Consider the following 16,796-nt stretch of genomic DNA (forward strand, 5'->3'; position numbering starts at 1 on the left):
AATAATATTAAAGCAAAAATAATTGATGCAGAATTTCACTTAACAAAATAATATGAATTTCACAATATTTGTTGTAATGCATAGTGTTGTCTTCCAACTAGTTATTCATGTTACCAGATATATGCATGCAAATTTGGAAGAAGAAAAAAAATATATAATGGGGCCGGGGAGATGGCTCAGTGGAATAAGCGCTTCCCCGGCAAATGCAAGGGCCTGAGTTCAATCCCTGGTTGGGGGGGGGAGGGGGAATATATATATATATATATATATACATATATGAAGTTAACAGAAAAATGGCAAACAATTGAAAAAAGGAGACAAAATATATATTTTAGAATTCTGTATGCTCTGCTCTTTGTTGGTAATTTGGGGAGTAGCAGTGATGACATAAGGAAGAAAGTTTAGACTGGTTTTGCTTTTTTTTTTTGGTGGAACTGGGGATTGAACTCAGGCCCTTGTGCTTGCCAGGGAAGCGCTTATTCCACTGAGCCATCTCCCCATCCCCTATTTTTTATAAATGCATTTTGTGCAGGGTTTCACTATGCAGCTTGAACTCTAGTGAGCCTCCTGTTTTCAAGCCTTCCAGTGCATGCACCCCACCCCAGGACTGTTTCCGGCTCAGTGCACCAGTGCAGCATCTTATGACAAGGATCAAACCCCAGTCCCTGAGCTTCCCTAGGCAGGTGCTTAGTCTCCTGAGATATCTCGCTGTTCCCCCACTTTTTTTTTTTATATGGGGTCTCACTATGTAGTTTAGACTGGTCTTGAACTCAGTAGATAGCCCAGGCTGGCCTTGAACTTCTAGCATTCCTCTTACCTCAGCCTCCCAAGTGCTGGGATTACAGGATCACAGATTTGCACCACCACACCTGACTCATTTTCTCTTTTTCTCCCCTCTCTCTCCCTCCCTCCCTCCCATCCTGGAACCTAACTCAGGACCTTGCCCTTGTCATGAAGGTATTTGTGTCACAGGCTACATCCCCAGCCCTGTCTTTTATCTTTCCTGTTTCTTGGTGGTGCTCTGCACTCCTTGTGGGGAGTTGGTGCATGCAGGACTCGGGATGCCCTGAGCTCTCCCTCCACCCCTGACCCTCATCTCTAGGTCCTTTTTCTTGGCCTCACTTTGCAGAATGTCTGTCTCCTTATTTTATTTAATCATGGTATTTTCTTATTTGTGACCATTAGCAGATTTAAATGTCTTAGGCTGTATTCTCTTCTGAAACTTTTATATATTTCACAAAATACAGTTATTCTATAATTGTTTACATTCTTTTAAGAAAAGCTGTCAAAGGTCCTGTGATGAGGTTGGATTTGTCCTCACTGTGTGCACCTGACGGGGCTGGTGCTCTTGGAGCCATGTGTCCCCTCACCCTTGTGTTCCTGCTGTGGATGCTCTGCTCTGGTCTGCTCTTTCTTTCTTTCTTTCTTTCTTTTTTTTTGGCGGAACTAGGGATTGAACTCAGGCCGTTGCACTTGCCACAGAAGCACTTACTCCACTGAGCCATCTCCACAGCCCCTTTCTTTCTTTTTTGAGACAGAGTTTCACTATGCAACTTGCCTTGAACTTACTTTGTAGCCCAGGCTGGCCTTGAACTCCAGAGCAATCCTCCTGCTTCAGCCTCCCAGCACTGGGATTGCAGGCAGTTTTTCAACAAACATTTTTTACCGTATCAAATGGGTTTAAAGTGACATTTGAGAGGAGTATATTTATATTGTTTCTGTAAGAATTTAGTCAAATTGCTCCCAAAAGAGAGAGAACCATTTTACATAGATCAAGTGTACTGGGCCACTTTGAATGAATTTGGAAATGTGTGGATTTTTTTCTTCTCCTAATTTGTAGCAGTGGTGGGAAACCTATGACACCCATGCCACAGCAGACTGTTTATATCATTGAAAGCTCTGAAAGGTTTTTCATCATGATGTTTTACGTAGTATGGAAGCATTTGTGTGTATTAGCAGTTTGTGTCTATGTGTTTTCTGAAAATTGAACCCAGATCCTCAAGTTTCACTGTTTTTGTTCTTGTTTGTTTAATGGCAAAGAAAATAAAATAAGTAACTAGTGCAGAAATTGTATAATCTACAGGCCAGGGATGTAGCTCAGCAGTACAGTGCCTGCCTGGTAATTGCAAGATCCTGATTTTGAGTCCCAGTGCCCTCCCCCCCCAAAAAAAAGAAAGACAAATTTTTGTAATTTGCAGCATGTACAGACAATAATGAAAGCTTGTAGGGGCCGGGGAGATGGCTCAGTAGAATAAGTGCTCCCCTGGCAAGCACAAGGGCCTGAGTTCAATTCCCGGTTCCGCAAAAAAAAAAAAAAAAAAAAGAAAGAAAGAAAAAGAAAAAAAAGAAAGCTTGTAGATTTCACTGCCAGCAGCATTCTGGTTCTGTGAACTATCCCTCATTGCTAATTGACTACAGAGATGATCCTGTAGTCCCCTACCACCCAGCTTCCACTTGTACAAGGAAGAAAAAGGATTGTAAGATTCTGGGATGATTTATGTGTGTTGTGAAATTGGCTAATATAACAAAGTTAATATTCAGGAATCAAAGACTACTTATGTGAAATCTTGTCTCTTCTTATTTTTTCTTTTTGAGACAGGGTCTACTTATGTAGTTCAGGCTGATCTGAATTCACTGCATAGCTCAGGTTGGCCTAGAACTCACAGCAAACTGATGGCAGGTGTGCACCACCACACCTGACTTGTCCCTTCTTTCAGGAGAGTGGCAGCCTTTCTTTCGAATGCCTACTGGCTGTCAAGGTCATAGAGGAAGGAATAACTGCTGGCACTAAAGGAATGTAAAGAGCAGGGACATGGGAGGTGTTTCCTCTTAGAGGGGATCTGTACGTGTTTGCAACTGGATGAATCGCTGAACTGGTGAGAAGCACTGGGAACCTTGAGGATGGGGACAGGGACAGGCTTATCACATTGAGAGAAGGAAGTTTGTAGAGATGCTTTGAGGTTGAAGAGTTTCATGTGACCTCAATTTCAGAGAAATGATTCAAGGTAACTTTTTATTGAGGATCTGGGTTCTTTATTCATATATTATAAAAATAATTACCTGCCAAACAAAACTCAGAAGATAGGGATTGGTAGAAAGAAGAAATAAAAAGTTGAGCCAGGTATGGTGGCACATGCCTGTCATCCAAGCTACCTGGGAAGCTGAGGTAGGAGGATTACAAGTTCAAGGCCAACCTGGGCAGTCCTACCAGTATCACATCTCAAAACAAAGCAAGTGCAAAGCCAGCCACTTTATGCTTAAGAGGTGTCACAACACTTCAGAGGCACACCATCCAGAATAGTACCAGCCATGTGTGGCTTTTAAATGCTTGAAATGTGGTCAGTGTCCACATTTTCTGAGGGTCCCCGGACAGTTCTGCTCTCCGGGGCTTCTTCCTGCTCTCTGAGATATGTGACTCCATCTGGTTGCACCCGGAGCACTGCTTTCTCTGACTCGCCATGTCTGTCCCTGCTTGCTTCGTGCCAGCCTGGGGAAGCAGAGGCCGGTGCAGTTCTCTGCACTTCTGCAGGGGGCCTCACACTCACCTGAGACCGTGGCCAGTGAGCAGTCCTCTCCTTTCCAGGCTTCAGGTATACAGAAGGATGTCCCCTGGACAGGGGAGGAAGGTTCTCTGCTGGTGTGGCACTGGGCTGCAGGCATCTTTGGCGCCCATGCAGTAACAAGCTGCATAGGCATGCTCAGGATATGGTGTGGAGGAGGGAAGCCTTTACAAATGACTAGGGACAGGCCTTAAGGTGACTCTACCCTGCCTCTGTCTTCTCTTCCAGTAGCAGCTCCTCTGGGTCTGACATGTCACCTCTCTTATCCAGGTGCATCCACTGTGGTGTTGTCCATCTGACCTTGGCCTTGCTGAAAAGCCACATCCAGGAGCGACACTGCCAGGTTTTCCACAAATGTGCATTCTGCTCTATGGCCTTCAAGACTGCCAGCAGCACTGCGGACCACAGCGCCACCCAGCACCCTACCCAGCCCCACAGACCCTCCCAGTGAGTGCAGCGAGCTGCGGCCCTGGGGGCTATCGGGATGGACCCGGGATGCTGAGGCTGGTGGCCAGGCCTTGGAGTCTGCCAACAATACCCCAGGCAGGCACTCAGTGGGGCTTTCTAGGCCTCGTGCTGGCTTGGAGAAAGCAGAGAAGGGGTGGAGGGTCTGTGATTCTGCCAGCAGAGCCGTGGTCACCTTACACCCTGGGACTTGTCTCATTAGGCTCATTTATAAGTGCTCCTGTGAGATGGTCTTCAACAAGAAAAGGCACATTCAGCAGCATTTTTACCAGAATGCCAGCAAGACGCAGGCGGGCATCTTCAAGTGCCCCGAGTGCCCACTGTTGTTCCTGCAGAAGCCTGAACTGATGCAGCATGTCAAGGTGGGGTGCTCAGGGCAGGACCCGGGGGTCTGATGCTGGGCCTCTTGTCCCTTGCCCCATCAGTAACCGCTCTCCCCATCCTCAGAGCACCCATGGTGTTCCCCGGAATGTGGATGAGCTCTCCAGCCTGCAGGCTGCAGCGGACACATCCTCTAGCCGCCCTGGCTCTCGAGTGCCCATGGAGCCCCCCACTGCTAGTGTGGCTGCCCGAGGTAGCTCCCTGTCCTCAGGCCGCTGGGGCAGGTCGGAAGGCCATCGTAGGACTGAAGCCAGGCCCCGACTGAGGAGCACAGGCTGGACCTGTCAGGAGTGCCAGGAGTGGGTTCCTGATCGAGAGAGCTATGTGTCCCACATGAAGAAGAGCCATGGGCGGGTAAGTGTAGCTGCGTAGTGAGCTGGCCTTCGTCCAGTGAGTGTAGGACTGCTGACTCAGCCTCTGCTTGGGCTCTGGTGCCATGTGCAAGGTGGGTGTTGCAGCTCTTAAGGGCATCACCTGAGAATATTCCTTCCAGAATGAACTGGTTCTGACCTTTGTGACCTTCCCTAGACGCTGAAGCGGTACCCATGTCGGCAGTGTGAGCAGTCCTTTCACACCCCCAATACCCTGCGCAAACACATCCGCAACAACCACGACACAGTGAAGAAGGTCTACACATGTGGGTGAGTGTGGGGGGGTGAGGGCCCCGTGGCACTGGCATGCTGCCTGCTTCACTCCAGCCCTAGCCTGTCCCAGGGAAGGGCCTTGCGGTGTAAGAGGGTTGTGGGAGTGCGACTGAGTGCCTCCTGGTGACTGCTCCTGCTGTGGGATGTCCTTGTCTCTTAAACTGGCACCTCTGGGCAGTGAGCAGGGAACAAGGTGATGGTGAGGGCCAGAGGTCAAGTGTGTGGGGTCCAGGTGGGTGCATACAGGAGCCTGCAGCTGACTCTCGCCTGTGGCCTTGGCTGTGTCCTATAGGTACTGCACTGAGGACCCTCCGAGCTTCCCTCGGCCCTCCCTCCTTGAGAGCCACATCAGCCTTATGCACGGGATCAGGAACCCTGATCTGAGCCAGACGTCCAAAGTCAGACCACCGGGCAGACATTCCCCTCAGGTGAGCTGCCCGTTGGCCTGCAGCTGGAGAGGCACAAGAGGGTGGGGCCGTGCAGCTACCAGAGTGACCACTTCTCTCAGCATGGTCTTCTAGTCTTTGGTGAGACTCAGGAGCCAGCTCTTTAGCCTTGTGCTGCCAGTGTCCCCACCAGTGCAGCTCCCTGCTTCTACATGGGCCATTCTCCATGGACCCTGGGGTGCTTTTATGCACATTATCCTGCCTTGACCTCAGAGCAGAGCAGTCTTGTCAGTTTGTCAGGTGGTACTGGGCCAAGTCCCCTCCCTGTCCTGTTTATCCTGGGAAGAGTTAATCATAGAACCTGCTCTCCAGACCCCTGGCCTGTGACCCATCACTGCCACATATGCTGTCTCTTTCTCAGGAACACAGAGAGTAGCCTGCTTTCCCTGCCACAGCAGACTTGTGCCAGCCAGTAGAGGGCTGCTTGTGGGCTGGGCGCCCCTGGGACTCAGCTACTCAGAGCTGCTCTCTGTTCTTCTCACACAAAGTAGTGAGCATCAGTTGATTTGTTGGCATCAGTCCCTGAGAGAAATGCTTCTCTGCCCTGTCCCCCAGTGAATGCGCCCTGCCCAGTATCCTGCTTCTGGGGTTTGTCCCTTTGGAGAACACTGGCCTTCAGTGTAAAGCGTGTTCATAGTGTTCGCTGCAGCACCATGGCAGTAACAGAGCTGGAACTCAGCCTAATGCTGGCGGCAGGGACCTCACCTCCTTGGTGGGCCTGTGCTGCGGTGAGGAGAGCCCACCCTCTGTGTCTGAACTATCAACTAAAATTGCAGGTGACAAGAAGTGTGTGTGGCATGTGGCCACTCAGTGGAGGACAACAGTCCTGTGTATACACACAGGCTTTCTTGTATAGGCAGTGAGCCCCACCAGTGTAGTACTCTCTGGACAGAGGCTGGGGAATAAAAAGAGGGACTTAGTGTGCTCTGTGTCAGTCCTTCCCACTGCTGCCATATATTTCGAATTCATGCCACAAATATCTGTGAAATTAAGGAATAAAGAGCTGGAGGCTGGCATGTCGGCTCACACCTGTCATTCTGGTGGAGGATGGCAAGTTCCAGGCTAGTCTGGCTCACAGAGTGAGGCCCTTTCTCCAAACAAAAACCAAACCAAAACCACAGAACTGGAACCAACCAAACCAAAGCTTTGTTTAGGGCTAGGTGAGCCAGGCTGAGTGGTTCCATCGGGCCGTTGGTAGTGGTGATTGAGTCTGGGGCTCTGCTCATACATCTCTCCTTTCAGGTAAACCATCTGAAAAGACCCCTCAGCGGAGCAGGGGATTCTCCAGGCACCAGCAATGGCGCAGCTGTCCCTCCCCTGAAAAGGCACAAATCCCTCTTTCAGTGTGCAAAATGTAGCTTTGCTACGGACTCGGGGCTGGAGTTCCAGAGCCACATACCTCAGCACCAGGCAGACAGCTCCACAGCCCAGTGTCTCCTCTGTGGCTTGTGCTACACCTCTGCCAGCTCTCTCAGTCGCCACCTCTTCATTGTCCACAAAGTGCGAGAGCAAGAGGAGGAAGAGGAAGAGATTGTGGAGGTGAAGGTGGAAGCATCCGAGCCAGAGGAGGGCTTTGGGGAGGAGGTGGCCATGGAGGCCAGAGAGAATGGACTGAAAGAATGTGCCGGTGGGCCTTTGTCAGCTCCCCCCAAGGCCAGGGGACTGCTGGGCCTTAGCCTGGCAGAGGACCAGGCTCAGAATGTGCAGAGCCAGCCACAGGCCTCTCAGGATCAGGACAGCCTTGCATTGACCCCTCAGGTGTGACCCAAGGCTTGGCAGGGTGTGTGGCCGGGGTGTGGCCCCAACGTTCCCCACTGCCTGGCAGACCCAGGGAAGGCAAAGTCTGTGCCCTTGGAAGTGTGGCCACTGTGCCCTGAGCTGCGGTGTGTTCAATGTCCCCAGCCATAGGAAGGGTGGGGTTGTCCAGGATGCTCCTGGCTGTGAAATTTGCTTGTTATTTATGGCTTTGTGCTGCTTCTTGGTACCCAACTCTTGTCTGTGTCCTTCTAACCCCAGGCTGCTTATGGCCCCACCCCAATGCTGTCAGCTCAGCTTGCACCCCAAACTCTGAGTCTGTGCTTGTCTGGGAGGTCCCCATTGCTGCCTTCAGCCAGAGGGGCCTCTCAGAGCCTGCGAAGGAGGGGAGGGGGCTGTGTGCAACACAGTTGCTCTGTGACAGAGCAACTCCCTAGTCTGGCTTGGCAAGGGCCCTCTGTCACCTTGACCTTCCTTCCTGTCTTTTCTGGTTCTTTCCCCCCAAAACAGTCCTGAGAACTAACTGTCACACTGGCTCCTGGTGTCTCTGTGGGTGGGAAACTTGAGCACACCTTTGCTTGGAACTAGGGACAGCAGGAGGTGTGGGCGAAGCAGACAGATTTGGAGAGCCAGGCCCCTTCAGAAGGCCCTTTGGGTGCTGGGTCTTTGCTCTGCAGCTGCTCCTGTCCCTGACAGCAGGCCTGGGCGCATAGCTGGGGGAATGTGTGTGTTCTTGCTCCTGTGCCATTAGAGAGGCTTCTGCCTGGCAGCCCAGCCCTCCTGTTGGCTGCACTCATGTTGCTCAGACTATATTTCAATAAAACTCTTCTTACCATGCAGGCAGGCTGTTGTATTCCTCTCCAAGTCAGCCACTCTTCCCTGTTCCCGCCGAGGGCCCTTCCTGCTTCTTTACTTTCTAGAGACTTGAGAAGGGTCTTAGTACCAGTGCATTCACCTCGAAGGTCTCCCCTGGGCGGGTGTCAAGTTGTCTGAGGTGTCTCGCTCTTTCCTGCAAAGGAATTTGATACTTATGGAAACCCTTCACGGGTGATTGGGTGGAGAGGAGGCACTCTGTCCTTTCCTTGCAACATCAGAGACCTTGCTTTTGCCCCTGCCACAGGGAATTCAGTGTGGCAGGGCCAGGAGTAGACTCGGAGACAGAGGTGGGGCTGCCTTGGCCTTGAGGTTGGCCCTGCAGTTCCAGTGCAGCCCCCGGAATGGTGCTCACCACCCTCTTAGAGGTGATCTTTCACGGGAGGCATGAGTAGCAGTTATAAATTAAGTCAGATAAATATGCCTCACCTTTTCACAATTGAAAAAAAAAAACCCGAACAGTTTTTCCTCCCTGTATCGAGTGCCAGATTGTTAGTGAAATGCTAATGGCAGCAGGGAAGGTTGGTGCTGCCTCAGTTCCAGAGTCTCTGGCATCTAGCATTTTTTATTGCTCTTCCTGGCAAGGCCGCCATTCATTGCCCCCCAGCTGCCAGCGGAGCCAGAACCAGCTCCAGACCCCAGTTCCAGTCACAAGAGCAGGCCTGGTGGAGGGACAGAGGGGCATACAGTGGCTAGAGCCCTTCCTGTTTAGAAACAGTGGTGGCCAGGGGCAGGCAGATGAGGTGGGGAAGTCACGGGCTTGCCACCTGTCTTGAGCCCAGACATGTGTCCTCTTCCTGGGGTGCAGGACAGCCAAGCCTTTTCCCGGGACCTAGGCTCATTGCCTGGTGCCTGCTCATAGCCAGATCTTAACAAACCCCAGTCTCGCACGTCTATCTGGTCCTGCCCAGTCCCTCCTAAGCTCTTACGAGATCACTCTTATGCCACCTCTTTCTGATTTATAAAACCTATGAAGGTGGGGAGGCTATACTGTACTTGATCTTCAGACTTTGAGGTGGAGCCCACCTGCTGCTACATCACCTGGATGCTGCTTGTCAGCTAAGCATCTGCAGAGAGCATCACCTCTCTATGTGTTAAAATTGTGATGTGTTTTAAGCTCTGCTCACATGCCCAGCAATTGACTAAACACTTTCTGGTGACACTAATCCTTACAAAGATCCCAGTTATCTTCTATTTTATGGAGAAGAAAAAGGCTGAGATGGTGAAGGACAGATGTGTTGGGCTACCAGGGACAACAGTGCCATGCTGAGCTTGTCGAGCCCTCTGCTATCTAAGTGACCACAGTTGCTTTGGCTGCCAGCCAGCCCATCAATTGCCCAGAAGTCCACTTTTCTACTTTCCTAACATTTAGGGTGTCCCACAAGTGCCCAGTTCTCTTTGGAGACCATTTGTGCCACTTACCCCTAGGGGGGCCTGCATGTCACCCCTGCTGGAGCAATACCATCCTGGGACTGGTCACTCCTTGGGCTTTCCTTTGCCACTTGAAGATCATTGTTTTTGAGGACTGTCAGAAAACTCCCCAGTCTAGCGTCTTTCGCCTTTGTCTCTTTCATGGCGTTCTGAATGGGGGTGCCGCCATTTGTCATCAGCAGAGGCCTTCACTGCCAGAGAGAGCTCGGCTGATGAAGCTACAGATAAGACCCTCACTACCGTGTAGTATGCTCTGGGGCTTGACAAATGCCTAGTATTTGTTCTCCAACTGCTTTATCTCTGTAAAATGATGTGCTAAATTACTATGAGCTAGCTATTGTAGCGTTTTCCCCTTATGTAAACTGTTTGGTTTAAACAAAAACCAAAAAAAACACTTAACAGTTGTGGCCCTGTGGATCCCACATTTTGCCTTCCCCAAGGCTAAGGAACCTCTGTCCCGTCCACCACTGTCTATCCACCATCCAGCAGTTCTTTTATCTTTTTTTTTTTTTTTGAAAAATTAATACATAAACACAGTAAAGCATCCAACATACAAAAAACATACAATAAAAAATAACCTTCCAATGGGAGTCAAGCTCCGAAGCCCTCGTCTAGTTAATCGCTGCTATCTGTATCCTGTGTATTCCTTCAGAGCAATTCTATGCATTTATAAGTTTTTAAAATATGTATATTTATATATCTATTTTTAATACAAACAGTAGCATTCTATACACAGTGTTCTGAGGCTTGCTTTTTTTCCACTAATGGTAGTACTTGGGAGATTGTTCCAAACACATACACCAGCTTGGTGCCATGCTTGAGGAGCTGGTGGCCCTGTGTTCATGTGCCACAGCCACAGCAGCTTGTGGATGAGCAAGCGAGTGCGCATGTGTGGATGAATCAGCCACTAGTGCTGCAGTGGGCTCATCCGATTGAGGTGGGGCCCTTGTGGGGCTCACTTGCGTGGGTCTGGTCTGCTGTCTCCCTTCTTTCACCACAGATGGTCACAGGAGGTGGGCAGCTGGAGGAGGAAGGGAGCCTAGGACCCAGCTCCCACAGATGCAGTTTTCAGGTCCCCACTTTTCCTTTCTTAAAAGTAGGAAAACAACGTACCACTGTTAGAGAAGGTGTGGGACATGTACTTCCCATCTTTTCCTTGTCCCACTGCAGTTTGCAGCTTTGTGTCCCACTTCCTAGTCTTTGTTCAGCATGTGGGGAGTGGAATTTGTGGTGTCATTGTAATAAGGGTGGTTAACAGTGAACATTTCTGGGCATCTTTGTAGGTCTGTTTTTAATACAAACAGCAGCAGACATAATCACTTGGCCTCAGAACAGTCCTAGAAGATAGAAAAGGTTATTCTTTATCAGACAATAAAATTGCAATTCAGAGTGGTCGAGTGAGTTGCCTCAGGCCACATAGCTAGCAGAAGAGCTGGCTTCCCAATGGGCTGTGATGAACATTACACTGCCTCTGATTTCATACCCTCCTGTTTGTGCTTGCCATCACATCCTGAATATTCTCTCTGTCTCTGTCTCTCTCCCTCCCTCTGTCCCCCTCCTTATGGCAAGTTAACGTAATTTACTTCACCTGTAAAATGAAGCATGCTGGGCATATGGCCTTTTACTTTTGTAGAATTATTTCCTCCGATGTGCTATATTCCTATTTCATCCTGCATAGTCTCAGTGGGGAAAGCTAGCTGGGAGTCAGAACCCTAGGTCCACATTCTGTGTGACGGAGTCACCTTGTTGGGATCTCTTGGTCTAATGATTTTTGAAACTTTTATTTTTGACTCAATCTTAACTTTTTCTTTCTTTCTTTTCTTTTTTCTTTTTTTCTTCTTCTTTTGGCTTTTTTTAAAACCTTTTTTTAATGTTTGTTTATCTTGCTGGCCCTAGTAAACCTGTTTTTGGCCTAGTGAACCTGCTTTTGACCCTAGTGAGCCTCTGTCTCTAAGTTTTATACCTAATGTGTCAGTAACAGCACACACCTGTGTTAAATATTGGCTCTGACCATTTTTTTCTCTTTTGTGTGCTCTTTGGAAGTGTTTTTGCTGCCCACACTTATCTACGGGGTCTCCCTGCTCGGGTGCCAGATGTTGGGATCTGTTGGTCTCTCTGTGATCCATTGTGCCAAGGGAAAATCAGCAGCAGGAATGAGAAAAAAGAGACAAGAACAGGGTTAGGTGGTGACTCATCTGTCTGCTTGACAAAAGGACCCCTGAACAATAGTAAGACCTTTATTTATACTTTTACAAAGTTGTAAGACACAAGGTTGATTAGTGACAGATAGCCCACAATGTCCAGGAAGGAATTTTTTTTTTAACACTGAGGTAGCCTGACTGCTTTAGGCAGTGAAGCGTTATCCGGTCTTCTCACATGTGATCAGTTTTAGCTTTAGTGGCTCCCAACATCACCTGGCCTCAGCCTCACATTAAGTGAGGATGTTAATTCATGTCATTGTGTATCTTTGGTTTTTTATTTTTGAAAATGTATTTTCGTACAGGTACTACAGGGTACAGGGTCTCATTACACAGGTCGGACTCCTAGTGATCCTCCTGTTTTCAGCCTCCCAAGTGCTGGGATCATAGGCATGCGCCACCACACCCACACACAATCACCATCTCAACACATCTCAGGGGCAGGGGTTGGCACGGCATGCTGGGTATCGAACCCTGGCCCCTACACCTGCCTAAGCAGGCACATTAGTCTGCTGAGCTATTTGGCCAGACCTGGTTTTTGGTTTTGAAACAAGAGTCTAGTTCAGGCTGGCCTTGAACTCACAGTGATCCTCCTGCCTCAGCCTCCCAAGTGCTGGGGTAACAATGTGTGCCATCAAACCCAGCACTTTCTGTGTATCTTGTATATCTTTTTTTTTTTTTTTTGGCGGAACCGGGGATTGAACTAATTTTTTTTTTTTTGGCGGAACCGGGGATTGAACTCAGGTCCTTGTGCTTGCCAGGGAAGCACTTATTCCACTGAGCCAACTCCCCGGCCCCCTAAAAATTTTATTGATTCATTTTTATGTATTTAGTACAGGATCTTACTACACAGCTCCGATTTGTAGTGATCCTCCTGTTTTCAGCCTGTCTAATGCTGGGAATACAGGCGTGCGCCACCATATCCAGACTATATCAAGCCTTTCCAAGTATGAACTATTCACAGTTCCTTTGCATATTCTAACCCTCCGGTCACCATGCCTGGTGACAGATGGAACTACCTGTGGCAGATGTTTTCTTGAGCTAGTTCATTGTGTCCTACACTGGCCTTTTTTTTTTTTTTTTAAGCCAGGTGTGGTACTGCTTTAATCCCAGCAATTGGGAAGCTGAGGCAGGAGGAACACTGAGAATTGGAGACCAGCCTGAGCTACATAGTGAGTTCAAGGCTAGCCTGAACTGTAGAGTGAGACTGTCTCAGAAAGCCAAAAAGACTACAAAAAAAAAAAGAAAGAAAAAGAAAACATCTGCAAAAATTGAAATTGTTTTTAGTGCACAAATACTAAAAAACCATTTCATTGATCATATGGAAAGTGGAGCTCTGAGGATGTGGTGGGGGAAGAGCCCCTCACAGTGACAGCGCACCTTGGTACCAGCTTACTTCAGGGAGGGTGTGTGCCGGCTGGACAGCAGTTGTTTAGATTTCCCAGACCCTCTAAAGCTGCAGCACATTGCCTTTGTCTCTACAGTCTGTGAGAATGAAGAAAGCTCACTGTGCTTTTGATGGGCAAAGAGAGTGGTTAAACTGCTGTGTAGGTGCTCACCCCAGTAATCTCCGTATGTGGGAGGCAAGGCAGGAGAATTGCCAGATTCAAATCCAGCCCAGGCAAATTGTTATCTTAGGCTCTGTCTAAGAAAAATTAAAAAGTGTGATTGGGGCATGTAGCTCAGGGCTAAGCCCCTGAGTTCACTCTCCTGTATGGCAAAACCAGACCAACCCAATCCAAACCAAAATTCAATTTCCTTTTTACACACTAGGAAACCTTGTTTCTAGAGCCCCTTTCAGGTACAGCCAGTGGCGAGTGCATGCAACTCCCACTTTCATCTGGAGTTTTCTACCCCTTAGACCCGTTTCCTCAGAGTTTTCTCTCTGCCTTGTACATAGATAGGACTGGATGTTTGGGAACGTTCTAGGAAGCTCTTTGCTTTTGGAAGAAGCCTCACATTTCTTTCCTAGACTGGCTCTGTGGTGGGGTTGGGAAATGACTTTAAAATGGGGGGGAAAATGGCCAGATAGCTTAACGGATTAAAGTGCCTGCTTAGGCAGATGCAGAGACCAGGGTTCAATCCCCGGCGTGGTGTGCCGGCCCTGACCCCAGGATGCATTGAGATGGTGGACATGGTGGTGCCTGCCTAAAATCTCAGCGTTTGGGAGGCTGAAAACAGGACAATCACTAGGAGTATGATCTGTGCAGTGAGACCCTGTGGACTCTATAAACCCTGTCGACCCTGCACTCAATAAATAAATATATAAAAGAGGGGAAAAAAGCTGGGAGTTGGGGGCTACGTGCATGCACACATGCAGGGGTGGTGGGGGTGGTGCTGGTGCCCGTAGCAGGGAGAGGACAGAGGCTGTGGAAGGGCTGGGGTGCCCCAGGGGTAGTGCTTGCCTATGTGCACGATGCACATGTGTGCACATGTATATACACTTGCACACACGCATACACACATGCAGAGGATGAGGCAGGGGACTTAGATTAGGCAGAGCTGAAGCTGGAAACTGCTTTTGCAGGACCGTGGAGGAGGTAGCTTGACTTGTCAGTGGTGTCCCTTGAGGAGAACAGAAATCACAGCTGCTGATGCTGGGTGGTGGTCAACTTCTTACTGGAATGGAAAGATTTTGCTGTTAAGGCAAAGGAGAGCAGAGATACAAAGAACACATAGGAAAAGCCGTGGTGGGGGAGGGGCATGCTGGCTCATCCTGCACCCAGAGGCCTGGCTGGGAGGAGCCCTTAGAGGCTTGGCGAGGCTGCCCTGCTGACTGAGGCAGCGCTCCCCTACCTGCAAAGGGCCTAAAGTTATGGCAGCTTGCGTGGTGTCAGGGCAGGGGCTGGGGAGGACACCTAGGTAGGTGTTATCCCTGAGTCCCCAATTCCCCTTCCAATCAAACTGGAGGCAGGAGTGGTTTCCTGTTGCCAGTAATCCTTTAATTGGTGTCCACTTACCCGAGCACAGCTGTGGCCACATCTCCAGTCCCTGGACAAGCATGCCAGGGTGGCTCACCCACCGTGGGGCCAAGGCTATGCCTGCTTAGAAAGGGGCTCAGCTGTCTGAGCCAGAGCTGGGCAGCTCTTGTGGGGAGGTCAGACAGGCATCAAGAGTGCTATAGGCTGGTGACACAAGGCAGTAGCTTCCCACATGTGAGCAGCACTGGCTGAGACTAGGGCTTTGTTCAGCTCAAAACCAACACCTTACTTTAGAAGAGTGGAAGCCAGGCCTGGAGGCACACGCCCCATAATCCCAGCACTCAGGAGGCTGAGGCTAGAGGACCAACTTGACCTCAAGGCCAGCCTGGCCTACAAAGTGAATTCAAGGCCAGCTTGTACTACATAGTTGAGTCTTTCAGAAAAACAGCACTCTCACAGACAGACACGTGTGCATATGCACACCCATGAAGAAAGGAATGGAATCAAGAGAAAGAAAATAACCTGGGTATAGTGGTGTATGCCTGTAATCTCAGTACTCTGAGAGACTGAGGCAGGAAAAGTCACAAGTTCAAGGCCATCCTGGGCAACCTAGAGACTCAATGCATTTCTCTCTCAAAAAGGGCTGGGGATGTAGCTCAGTGTGAAGGCCCTGGGCCAGGGAGGGAGCTGGAGGGGTATCTGGCACTTGGAGGCCTTTGTGTCCCTCTGAGCTGTCACAGGTCTGCAGAGCTCTGAGGCCTGTGGAGGGAGGGAGGGAGCCGATGCTGCTGCATAAGGAAATCCTCACTGACCTTTGAACCCAGGCCTGGGCCCCAGCTTGTAGGAAAGCCACCCCAGCGTAAGTCTGCTTCAATGCCCAAAAGCACAAGACCTGGAGAGTGCTGGCCAGAGTGGAGATGACCAGAGCTATGCTTCCCTTTGTCCTGAAAAGTGCCTGTGGGTGGCACAGCTGTTCCTGCCCAGTGGCCCCAGGCAGATGTGGGCAAAGGGAGGGTCCTACTTGGAGGGGGGCCCACAGTGTCTTGCTCCCACACATTGTGGAGGGAATGTCACCATATTTTGTCACCACACTGTGTACAGTTGAAGCGACTGTCCACTCACACTAGCCCCGTGTCTATGGAGCAGGTGGGGTGAACCAGAGAGGCCAGGGAGGGATGAGAGCGGGGACAGAGAGGGCAGGGGATGAAATGTGGAGCTGCCTGATGTCAGTAAGGATAGCAGTTTAAAGGTGAGGGCCTTTTGTTGGGCACTTGGTGGGTGGCTAGAAACAAGGCAGGGTGAAGGTCTTTGTGAGGACAAGGCCAGTGGACTTGTTGCCAGCTGTCCCCTGTGTCATCGAGCAGCTGGAGTGGTACTCAGGGTGAGATGCCGTTGTTTTTGTAAGTTCAGGGGAGGACAGCCAGGGTGTGGGTGTCTCCTGAGAACTAGTCAATACTGGGGTTGGACAGCGGGCCATGCTCCACACTTCACAGGAGGCCCCTAAAGGAGAGAGATGACACTGTCACAAGGTGTGGTCACAATCACCCAGACATTGTGGTAGGGGGCTGAGGTGACAGAGCCAGTGTCCTGGGGCCTCCACTGTGGTTGGCCTGGTTGGAGCATGCCCTGTTATGCCGAGTACGCTAACGGAAGTCTATCTACTACACACATCCAATTTCCTTTGGGCCCCCCAGGAAGTGTGCAATCCTGAGACCAAGGCAGGAGGATCCTGGGACTATGACATTCCCCCGAAGTTCACCTGCTCTTGCATTGAATAGCAATTGTTAGGCTCTTAACCTGGTTCTGGATAGATGACACCACTTTACGTATCCTGCTTTTTCTTGCTAGACTGTAAGCTCAGAGAGGAAAAACATTATCCACCTTTCCATCCCTGGGTGCCTTGACACTCCTTGTACAGTTTTGCCCCTTCCTCAGGAACTTGACTGAAGACAAAGAAAGTTGGATTGAAGAGCTGGGCAGTGGTGTGAATACCTGTAATCCCAGAACTCTGGGAAGCTGAGGCAGGAAGATCACAAGTTGGAGCCCAATTTAGGCAATTTAGAGAAATCCTGGCTCAAAATGTTAAAAGGTAGGGGAAGAGGGACGTGTAGCTCACTGTGAA

At 49.8% G+C, this 16,796-nt stretch overlaps 1 protein-coding gene across 2 annotated transcripts in view; it reads left to right on the plus strand.

Annotated features, from left to right (window-relative positions):
- Znf592 (zinc finger protein 592) overlaps positions 1 to 8,577 on the plus strand; it is a 44,703-nt gene extending 36,126 nt beyond the window's left edge. For both annotated transcript variants that reach the window (XM_023710644.1, XM_004623325.2), the window contains 6 exons: positions 3,831 to 4,007; positions 4,228 to 4,387; positions 4,473 to 4,760; positions 4,935 to 5,047; positions 5,343 to 5,478; positions 6,739 to 8,577. In XM_023710644.1, coding sequence (XP_023566412.1) covers positions 3,831 to 4,007; positions 4,228 to 4,387; positions 4,473 to 4,760; positions 4,935 to 5,047; positions 5,343 to 5,478; positions 6,739 to 7,260 — 1,396 coding nt within the window. In that variant the 3' untranslated portion in view covers positions 7,261 to 8,577. The remainder of the gene's footprint in view (positions 1 to 3,830; positions 4,008 to 4,227; positions 4,388 to 4,472; positions 4,761 to 4,934; positions 5,048 to 5,342; positions 5,479 to 6,738) is intronic.
- The last annotated feature ends 8,219 nt before the right edge of the window (positions 8,578 to 16,796 follow it).

The sequence above is a fragment of the Octodon degus genome, unplaced genomic scaffold (assembly GCF_000260255.1).
Source record: "Octodon degus isolate 3935 unplaced genomic scaffold, OctDeg1.0 scaffold00002, whole genome shotgun sequence".
NCBI classification, from domain to species: Eukaryota; Metazoa; Chordata; class Mammalia; order Rodentia; family Octodontidae; genus Octodon; species Octodon degus.